Below are 11,071 nucleotides of genomic sequence, written 5' to 3'. Positions count from 1 at the left end.
TATAAATTTATTCCTTGTTGATAATACTATTCCAAATATTTCAATCATCCAAAATAATGAGGCCAGACAAAAAGAGTTGTTCTTTGTATATGTATGTATTTTTTGTCTATTTTGTAAATGGATTGAGACCAAGTGTCTCCTATAATCTTATTCTTCTTTTGCTGAAAAAAAAAACTGTCTCAAATCTAGATATAGTATCTTTTTCAAGTTTGTGAAAGCATTCTTATACTTTCAAGAATAGCTCATAATGGGGAAAAAAGAGAAGAGGCAGGATCACTTCAAACTAACTTTAATATTTGGCTCGTAAACTGTGTTAAGAGCGTGCTTACATTATGGCTGTCTCCTATTTGGCTTGTTTTCTCTTTCGAGAATGATACTATCATCATCACAAACAAGAAAACATTCAAAATTCCATATGGTCATCCATTTTTAGAAACGTAAGCTTGCACTTATTTCGTTGATAGTATGCAATTCAACCTACAAGGGGTAATAGCTCCATACCCCTTCTATAAACATGCTATGAGAATAGCCATGATATTGGCTTTTGGCACGCTATATGATCTTGTACCTTCTATAGAAGAATTTATTAAACTTTTTCAAAAGTTGAGGTTTATAATAATTCATTTTACTTTAGTTTTTTCTCTAATAAATTCATGCAAACAAAGTTCAAAGTGAAACTCTCAAACATTTACACAAATGCTTCCCGAAGCAACCAAAGCTAGGCTTTGCTCAAGTTGCATTTATTCTTTAAATGAACGTTATACCAAAGCAGGGTACAATAAAATACAGGTCGAGGGAAAGCTTTCTCTAAACTAGATACATTGATTTACTGTAATTATTGTCCAATTGGTTAAGAGCTGCTGGCACACTAAATCACAAGCATAATAAATTGCCGAAAGCACAGCCAAAAAATCTTGGCTCCTTGGAAAGCTAGTAACTGATCATAGTCCCTGAGCAACAGTTTTGAATTCATTCAAGCAAGATTGGAGTATCTTCTGACGCTTCATGAGAGACTCTCGTTCACTTTGTAGCACATCTATGGCACCAGGAGCTACAAACATGTCCATGAATTTCTCATCGTTCACAGCAAATAAATCCAACCCAAGAGCCACGAATATCCGGTCTCGGCTGCACAAAGTAAGCAGAACAAATAAGGAATTACTGTTCCATTAGAAATGAAAGTTTCATGTACTAAGGTATGTGGACCATGTTGACCATTTATACTGATTTATTATGTCATGTAATTGCAGAAGTGTACGCAAACTTAAAATAATTCAGGGTTCAACTATATGCAGCCCCTGTAGTTGTTCCTTTTTCAAGTTTTAGTCATTACATAATTTTTTATAGCCGTTTGCGTTACTAGAAAAAAGTTGTAACAGTTTTATACCATCGACAACTCTTCTCTAGTACAAGTGTTAAGAATCAAGACTTGACTAAAATTTCTCAGGGAATAGAAATTAGAATAGAGATAATTATAAGGACCGAGTGAATAGTTTAACTAACTAAATCGAATGAAGGAATATGAAATAAAAGCTACTGGACTATTTACTTGGATGAAGTTATTGAGTAACAGCCTAAATTCTGTAAAACAAATTAAATCAACCAGAAAATGAGAATAAATTCAACTGAGTTTATTATTAATGAGAATTGCATGATGCCTTAAATGAAAAAGTGGCTTAAATTTGGACAAAGGGCATTTAAATAATTGTGGAGTACTACTGAAGTGAGAAGATGCTACCTGAAACGAAATCTAGTTTAAGTTCCGCATTTGGATAAAATTACAGGCATAAACTGATTTCAAACAAGGCAGAAGCTTACCAAGGGGTTAGAAATCCAGAATTTAATGTTGATGTCACGCCTCTCTCAACAAGAACTTCACGAATACGTGCAAAATGCTGGGCAGCTGATATACAAATATCCGTGTAAGCTGAACCAGATCTCTCTCCATTTCCAAATAAAACGCCACCATTTTGCAACGTCACATAGTCAGAATTTTTGGAATTCCCTCCCATTCTGGACGCTCTCTTTCTTGGTCCCACGTCATTGCAAATTCCAAGCTCCTTTTTAACCACCCCATATGCTGCATCACCTGGTTGATCAGGAGATGGGGTCTCAGGGATAGTTATGTGACTTTCTCTCAAGGCATCTCTAGTTTCTGCTGCTTTACCTGGTGTGGTTTCTTGTGCATTGTTTTCTGGAGGTATATTTTCCTGATCCCTCCTTGCGTCACGGGAAGCTGAACTAGTATCACTTAGCTCAAGGAAAAACGAAGAGGCTGAAGCCTGGCTGAATTTGTTATAAGAGGGTTCATAGTCATTGAAGTAGCAGACCTGTGAGTATGGACTAGTAGCTGAATCAAGGTGGTGTCTTACAAGCTGCTTGCAATTCTTGGCAAGATTCCCTATGAAGCGATTGTAAGCACATCTTAAAGCAGCATGGAAACCTACATAGCCATCCATGTTTCCCCCTGTAATCCCACCTTCAAGGAACAAAAGCACCAGTCAGAGTCATTTTCTAATCAGTTACAGGGAAGCATATATGCAAAATCTAGGAGATAAAATTTAACAAGATCATTCCTCAAAATAGACAAGAGATAATTAAAGTAATTCCATGAAATTGACAAAATGAAAATGAATTATTATACCACAAGAACATAGTGAAAAAACGATAGAATAATACTTTTTTATTGTTGTATGATTGTATCATTTCAGTTCTTGGAGGACAAGAAAATATCCAACTACCTAAACAAATCAAATTAGTGTTTCAACTCCTCCCAAATGGCATTTTGTAAGATCTTTAAGCTGAAGAAACCATACCCTCTCAGGGGAACGTGATACAAAACGGTATCTTATTAGAAAGAATATGGGATTTCTCCCTCAATACAGTGTCTAACTTGCAGAACTGCAAGGGTCTACCCCTCCCAACCCAAAGGCCTAAGTTCTCTCACAGTTGACAAGATGGCATCCATCTTTTATTTATATACAGCTGGTCTACTAACAAAAACCCACCGTCAATTGGACCTAATCAATTGCAGTTCCATTAAATAACCCTTTTATTTCAGAGACTAAAATAGCTACTATCGAAGAATGACAATGATGCCATGATTTCGAACAGGAAAAGGAAAAACTATCCAAGAAAATTGTAACATTCAAGTAACGAAGACAGAACCTAACAACTAAGGAGCTTCACTTACATTCTAAATCTCGAATACGGTTTCTTTCTAAAGCCAAATCAAATAAACTTCCCAAGACAAAAGCAAGTCTGTCACAAGCAGTGTCAAGAAGAGGAGCAAGCCATGATTTAGCAGCGGCTCGAGCAATCTCTGCAGCAGCCTCTGTTCTTCCTCTTCCCCCACCTCGACCAGCGTGGGCGAGTAATATATTTGCAACCTGTTATAAAAGATACCCAAGAATTGGAAGTTGAAAATTGAATGAAAAAGATAGGATGTTCCTCACACGTTTATGAAAAGTAAATCACCTTCTCCCTCGACACTGACGGGCATTCTATGGAATATGCGGCACAGCGAAATTCATGCATCACCCTCTCAAATGCAGCTCCTCCATAAAGACGAAGAGTAGCATTGGGGGGGTTTACACAGGCAATGACACCAGGCCAAACCCCAATACCACTTTGTGACCTCTCTTCTACTGTTGTTTTCCCCCACTGCTCAGGGGAAGGATCTGCAGCACCATCAATCAATGCACCCTGGAGAAGTGCAAACGAAATGGTTAATTTCAAATAAACGTTCGCAATCTTTGAAACCATCTTTCTAAAAGGATGCTTAATATTGTAGGGTCATTTGTGTGCAAAGACGCTACATGACTATAGTTTACTTTTGAACCAGTGTCCAAAGTGAAAGGTGTAATGCAATAAAAACTATTATTCGTACGTTATCCATCAGGAGAAAACAAATGAAAACGCGAAGAAGCTTGTTAAATAAAACTAGCAATCAATGAAGAAAATGTTTCAATAGAAGAGTGTTATCACAAAAAATAGGTTCATCAACATCAGTTCATCCCTGGCAAAGTATATTTGACATAATGTTACCCACCACATGGTTGCTGATAGAAGCCACATGCAGCATTGCAAATTTCCTGAGATGGGAAACATCTGAAGTGGCCTGTATTTTCGAATCCATTCTAGCAAGTTCAGAAGTCACTTCACTGCAGCGTTGCTCTAGCAAAGCAAGCGTTGCTGGGGCGGCTTCTTTGTACTTCTTTTGAAGCTCCGACTCCAAAAAATCTCTCAGACGACCAAATCCAATATAGGATTTGAATTTTTCTTCATCAAAACCTCCCTTGACACCCTCACGCAAATGACGAAGAACCTCTGAGTCCACCTGAGAAATCTGCCTCCTGAACTCATCATTTGAAACATTACCCCTATCCTTTGGAAGTGCCACAAAAAAGGGGTGAGTGCTATCTCCAAGGTAACCACTCGCACTCAAATAGCGATCCACTTCCCACCGGTCACCAAATTCCTGCAAGCATCGGATAGCTGATCATTAAAACCAGTCTCTAAAATACAACGTACTATGCACCATTATATACTTCAAACTATGGTGTGATGAAGGATGCAACATCTTAGTGGCTGCCACTAATACAACCACCTCAAGTGGCCGTTACGGCTGACTGCATTGGCCACAATGCAACCACAAATGCAATCACAATTCAAATCCGTTCTTATTTAGCCTAATGGCAATATCATGAACCTCAAGATATACAAAGATTGTGGATTACATACTAACAGATTATTTTTCTTTCCTTCATAACTTGATGATTAGTGTGATTCATTTAGTCCCCAACAAAAGAAATACCACCACAAAAGTCATATCCCATTAAGTGAAATCAACTACATGGATCACATTAAAATAAATACTAAATTCTAAGGAATATCATTCAACATCAAATCTCTCTTTAACAATTTCTGCCAAAAAACCAATAATAGATTGTCAAACTTTCACTGTTGCAATAAAAAGGTTTCATCCATACCTTTAGACGGTTGTCAAATTTGGAGACAACAATCACTGTCCGCCTATATGTTGGGTCAATTTCGCGAATGGCATCCAACCACAACGAAGAGCACCACTCAACACTACTTTGCTGAAGGAACAAGAGTATGCGATGAGGAGGACTAGCCAAGGACTTCACCATGGAAAGGATTTCATCGGGTGTGTTCTCTGGCTCACCCTTCTTTGCCTGCAGGATCAGATGAGTTCCCATGAATACAATTCAGCAAGGATAAATGTCAAACCTTCACTTCTCACTGGGCAAAAATTCCAAGAACTCACCTTAAGAACAAACCCAGGTGTGTCAATAATAGTAAGGTTAGGACAATGTGCATACTCGGCTCTCATTACAATTGGCTTGGGAGAAACTGCTGCCTTGGTTTTCTTCAAAAGTGCCTCAGTTCTGGACTTTATAATGTCAGCAATCGCAGATGCCAAAACTAAGGGACTTCCATACTCTTCTGAATCCTCCTCCTGTGTTTCCAAAACTCGAGAATAAAACATATTGGCAACCCAAAAAAATTGTAAATTCAAAACCAATGTTGTCAAAGCTAGACCACATCCAAATAGTCTAACTTTGAATCAAACACCTACCAATTTTTTGTTTAATCTTCACCAAATTAAGTTATTCCTTTTAAAACAATTAAAGCTGAAAACCAATCAAGCCGAAACTGGCTAGGCGTATAAAAAATACAAAATATAAGAACCCATTTTAATTTTTTCTTCTTCGTTATAGAATGAGAACGAATTAAATGGAATGTATTATTAAAATATAATGAAACAAAATTATCCATTGGATTTTTGGACGTGTTACCATTGAACGACACAATGGTAACCATTGAATAAATATCTACATTAAAGCAGTGTTTTATTCAAATTTGAGAAATTATATTTTTTTTCTTAATTTTGAGAGATTAAAACCGAATTCATCCCAAATTTTAGAAACTAAACACATAGATCTTTCCATTGTATGTCATCCTCATTTTATCAATTCATATGACAAAAATACATTTGTCATTAGTTGATGTTAACTACATGGATACACAATCTCATTAGACTCAATACCATCATATCCCTCTTTACAACTTCCTCCAATGTTCTTCTTCACGGACTTTTTCTCCATCTTTTAACATTACTAAAAACTATGCCATCTAATAATATACTCACTGGTGCTTTAGACAACTTTCTTTTTATTCACCAGACACCAGTTTTCTATCATCTTTCCTCCATCGGTACTACTCCTTAAATAATGGAACGTGAGAGCAGTATATTCCATTCCTCTAAACAAATTGTTGGAATTTTCAATATCGGGCACCAAAGTTTCTCTTCCACAACTTCAGAAACCAAATCCACCAATAGTTAGAATTTCAAGAACTAAGTACATATTTGGTTAAAAGATACAAAAGTACTCTTAGAAATTATAATAGAAATGTGCGCGTTTCAAAGCATGAATCGAGAAGAAAATATATGTTCCTTCTAGATTAAAAATACTATGAACTCTCCCAACTTTAATCCAAACAAGTATAAATATATTGTTATACTACACCCAATGCCACTCTCCACTCTGACTCATGCACCATGAAAGAAACATTCAAAATTCTTAAACCCGACCGAACTAAACACTGTCTCTACCATACATGGATTCCTGAAAGAAGAACCACTCTGCAACATTCAATTCATAAAAAGAGAGTGGGAAAATTAAAAACCTGAAAGCGACATCGGGGTTCGAGAGCGGAGGCGTCGTGAACCATCTGGAGTATGAGGGGTCTGCGAGTGCCCATCTCGACCTCGCGCACGTTGAACCGGAATCCGAGGAGCGCCTCTAGGAGCGAACTCTTCCCGTCTGACTGGCCCCCGACCGCCACGATCTCCGGGATCGACATCGTCTCGCTGAACGCCACAGCCGCGGCCTGCAGCCGGTTGTACGCCTCAAACCGGGACTTCGACTCCGCCTGGCTCCGCCGGCTGCTCGCCTTGGACGACGGGGTTTTCGAGGGAGTCGCTGTGAATGAGGGGGGTGTGTCAGAACCGGCCACGGTGGAGGACGACATAGTAGCGACGGTGACGGAGGTGTGCTGGTGTGGAGTGGAATGGAAAGTACGGGGGAGAAACATGAGTTTGAATTTGAATTTTGTGATGGGTTGATGCGGATTTGAAAATGGGCTTGGGTTACAAAAGACCCAAAAGAAAGTACATTAGCCCATTTTTCCTCCACCTCCATAATTTTGGAAATATCAATTTTACCCTTCGAAGTATATTTAGGCATTGAATGGTGTTAGGGTGTTTGTATTTTAGTGTCAAGGTTGTGGTGTGCTTTGTGGTGGTGCTTAGTGGTACTTGTGCTTTTGATTTTTTATTTTCAGTTTTAGTTATAATTATCTTTATAATATGACATGTTTGTAAATTTCATAATTTTTATTCAAAAAGTGACATTTTTGTTAACTTTTTCTTTTGCATTCTCATTAAAAATGAAAATTTTTATTTCCTAAAAGTATATTTGACTTTGAAACCCTCCTTTTTCTCTCTTTAAACCCTCACTTCTATTTGAATTTCTCCTTGATTGTGCCTCATTGTCTTCCCTCGTCTTCCTCGAAAAACAACTGCACTGTCACTTTCTCTCAACTTCTCCTCCTCCTCATCCTCATCTTCTTCTCTGCTAATTGTGATCACAATGAGTTCGTGTTTGGTAGTGGTTCGTGTTTGGCGGTGGTTCGTGTTTGGCAATGGTGATGACACACAATGTTCTTCATTAACAACATGGTTGGGGTGCTAGCCCCCTTATTCCAGATGGCATTCAATGGTGGCGGCATGATGCCATCGCGATTTATTTTGGGGAGGGTTTTGGGCAAGGGTTTTGCATTCATGTTTGAGGAGGTACACATTATATGGTAGTAATTGATTCTAGGATTTATTCTTGCATTATGTTCTATTTGGCTATTACTTTTCTGTAACATCTTTTTTTGTTTTGATCTATTTGAATGTGATGGACTGGGTTATTTTCTCTTTTGTTGGATGTTTCCATGTTTGTAATGGGAACGATGAACTCAATATTTGAGAACTTTGTGTATTGATTGATTAGATATTAGAATTGGAGTAACTAACAAGATTTATTTGTTATGGTTTGTATTCCTCTCTGTTTGATTTGTTCCCCTAACGTGCCAATCTAAGGTTCAAAATCTCTAATGGAATCTCGAATGGGAGAGACCTTCATTTAGTTTTGATAGTGTCTTTAATATCTATATTTTATATTCTGACAGTGTCTCCAATAAGACTGTCTCGAAAAGATAATATGTGAGAAATTCAAAAAGTGGGATGTGTAACCTTTATTTGCTTTTTAGTTATCGATGGGCTATGATTTTTATAGACTATTCTCTCCATTCCTTTGTGGTTGGAGACTTTTTTTAGAAGGACAAAACTCAAGTACATAACTATAGTAGGCTATTGGTATTGTTGTTGTGATTTGTCTAATTAAAATAGATTTTTTTTATCTCGGTGACTATAGTTCAGTGTCTAATGGTTTGATAAAATTACAGTGTGTGTTTGATAAATCTCTAATTGATACAAGAAAACACCACAAAAGAATTTACAATTTTCTGACAAATGTAGGTATGTGAACTAAAAACCTAAAATATATAAAAGAAAAAACCTAAAAAGTACTTTAAAAAAATATATTAGTAAATGATTGAACTTTTAAAATTTTGGTCCCCAATCTCTTTCTAGTATTGACCATGACATTCCTTACTTCGAACAACTTCAGATTTAATGCATCTCAATCCGAACTCTCTATCAAAAGTTATGATCATTTAATTTTTTTTCCTACTAAATTTTGACAACTCAAAATCTATTACTATTTTATGAAAATATAAGGACTCCTCTATCTAACCTACACTAAAAGAAGTTAGCATAAAAAAAAAGTGAATCAAAAATCATTTTCTACCTATTTTTAATGAATTTTACAAAATTTTCTGAATAGTGCAAACTAATAAAAAAAACAATATGTTTTCAATCTGTACATTTTCTCCTAATAGTTTGGTTGCATTATTGTTTCAATTTTATTCTCATTTTTTTTTAATTTTCTATATTCTTCTACCACTATGATTTTAGTTCATGCACTTTATTTATTTTATTTTTAGTTTCACTTTACAACCAATTATTTCAAATCTTTTAGTTATAGTTTTACCATTCTAGTTGTGTTGTTTACAATTTCAACCATTGCACTGCATTCTTTAATTTCTTTTGTTGTTAGTGCTACTGTTGCTAGTGATGTTACTACTGTTTAGCTGTTAGTGGTGTTGCAGTTGTTGTTTAGTGGTTGTGGGTTTATATAAATATGATTATCTTTTATAATGAAGTGATTTGTATTTTGAAGGGGGTTTTCATGTAAGTAATAATACTAATAATAACAATAATAGTAACTACTAAATATTTAAATCGAGAGGTGAAGTGTTAGACAATCACTGAAATAGTGAGGTGACAAGATAACATAGATGTTGGAATTGGAATAACCGTGTGAATCTCATTTGTTCTTATTATTTATAAATGCAATGTTTTATTCAATATCCTTATTCCTATTTTGGCCAAACCAAGTTGATTCCTCGTGCAAGGTTATCTAGAGTAGTAAGTCATTGTTTTTACCTTACCTCTACATTAAGATAGAACAATTCACCATAGTCTCAGCTTCGCGCTCTACGACCATTGAATCCTATGGCTGGCTAAATAGGGTTCAGAAACATGAAATCACCTTCCGGTCTCATTCATGTCCTATGGACATTCAACGGTGGTTCCTCACCATTGAGCATTAAGCACACTACCAGACTCAAAGAATTTGAATAAAACATAGAAACATGTATCCATAAACAATAATAACTCCAAAAATATCACAGTGTCATCCAATACCAACAAAATAGATTTAACAACTCATGATAAGATCTTACAGTACAAAGCAAGATGAAAAGCTAAATTTCAATAACCAAGGATCCTTTGATGTTGTGGCCAGCTTGGCTTTTGAGCTCCCTCCTCTAGAGATTGGTTGATGACTTTTCTATGGCAAGTGCACTGTGTTGTCAGAAGTAATAATCTTTCCCTAAGGACGAATATCGAACTCATAAGGAACAATTGAATAATCTAGTAAAATATTCACTAAATAGAAAAAACAAGATAATAAAGTTTGTTGGAGTTTGTTATGATTGCAATGATTAAAAAGAAAACAAGTCATTGATTAAGCTTGCGGTGATAACCTTTTCTATATGGATGATATGGCGTATGAGGAATTATGCTAGATTTCAGGATAAGATTGGGGTTTCTAAGGCTATTTCGATAATTAAAGATTTAACTTGTCTAGTGGGAAATTCTTCTAAAGCTTCAATGAAGAATGATATGTTGGACTTCAACGTGATTAAGTTTTTCGGTATTAAGACTCGTAGTGGTAAAGTTCTTCGTCCTCTTCCTATTAGATGGGAATTTCCTTCACCAGGCTGGGTCAAAATTAATATTGATGGGGCTGCTAGGGGGTATCCTGGTCTTGCTACTTGTGGAGGTATTTTTCGTGGGAGTATGGGAGAATTTATTGGTGCTTTTTCAGCGTTTCTTGAAGTTCAAACTGCTTTGGTTGCTGAGTTTTATGGAGTTATACATGCTATGGAGGAAGCTCAAAAAATGGGACTTACTAATGTCTGGCTTGAATGTGATTCTGCCTTAGTTTGTGTTGCGTTTACTGCTAGGACTAATGTTCCGTGGATGCTTCAGAATTGATAGAATACTTATCTTAATTTTTGTGGGACAATCAGGTTTAGGGTAACTCATATTTTTCGTGAAGGGAATGCGTGTGCTGATAAGTTGGCTAATTTAGGATTTATTCATAGAGAATCTTTTCATTGGTATAATAGACTCCCAGCTAGTCTGTTCTTAGAATTCTTTATGAAAAGGTATAATCTACCTATGTATCGTTTGTGTTAACATATGGGTTTTGGTTTAGTCCCCCCATATTTTTGTATTTTCTTTCTTTTTTCTTTTTTTTAATAATATTTTTTTTCATGTGATGGCAGATGATTGTTGTTTCTTGAG

At 36.2% G+C, this 11,071-nt stretch overlaps 1 protein-coding gene across 4 annotated transcripts; it reads right to left on the bottom strand.

The window, feature by feature from the left end:
* Nucleotides 1–700: 700 nt before the first annotated feature.
* Nucleotides 701–7,226, bottom strand: DRP5A (Dynamin related protein 5A). 4 transcript variants are annotated; one of them, XM_068635331.2, is made up of 9 exons: nt 6,715–7,173; nt 5,291–5,482; nt 4,992–5,198; nt 4,052–4,480; nt 3,478–3,705; nt 3,194–3,389; nt 2,168–2,479; nt 1,819–2,089; nt 701–1,128 (listed from the first exon to the last, which is right to left on the bottom strand). In XM_068635331.2, the coding sequence occupies exons 1-9, from the start codon at nt 7,120–7,122 to the stop codon at nt 942–944; spliced, it is 2,430 nt and encodes an 809-aa protein (XP_068491432.1). In that variant the 5' UTR covers nt 7,123–7,173; the 3' UTR covers nt 701–941. The 4 variants fall into 4 exon arrangements, with proteins under 4 accessions (XP_068491432.1, XP_068491425.1, XP_068491418.1 ...); XM_068635324.2 differs by having other exon boundaries at nt 2,168–2,467; nt 6,715–7,149; XM_068635317.2 differs by having other exon boundaries at nt 1,819–2,479; nt 6,715–7,226.
* Nucleotides 7,227–11,071: the final 3,845 nt, after the last annotated feature.

This window comes from Phaseolus vulgaris, chromosome 11 (genome assembly GCF_051622355.1).
Source record: "Phaseolus vulgaris cultivar YP4 chromosome 11, ASM5162235v1, whole genome shotgun sequence".
In the NCBI taxonomy this organism is placed as follows: domain Eukaryota; kingdom Viridiplantae; phylum Streptophyta; class Magnoliopsida; order Fabales; family Fabaceae; genus Phaseolus; species Phaseolus vulgaris.
This window is presented reverse-complemented; position numbering and strand designations above follow the sequence as displayed.

Coding starts and splice junctions, on each gene's coding strand:
- DRP5A (XM_068635317.2), bottom strand. CDS start 7,122: ATGTTTCTCCCCCGTACTTTCCATTCCACTCCACACCAGCACACCTCC. Junction 4,481..4,991: donor AATTTGACAACCGTCTAAAG/GTATGGATGAAA, acceptor CGATGCTTGCAG/GAATTTGGTGACCGGTGGGA. Junction 1,129..1,818: donor TCTGGATTTCTAACCCCTTG/GTAAGCTTCTGC, acceptor TACTTTGTGCAG/CCGAGACCGGATATTCGTGG.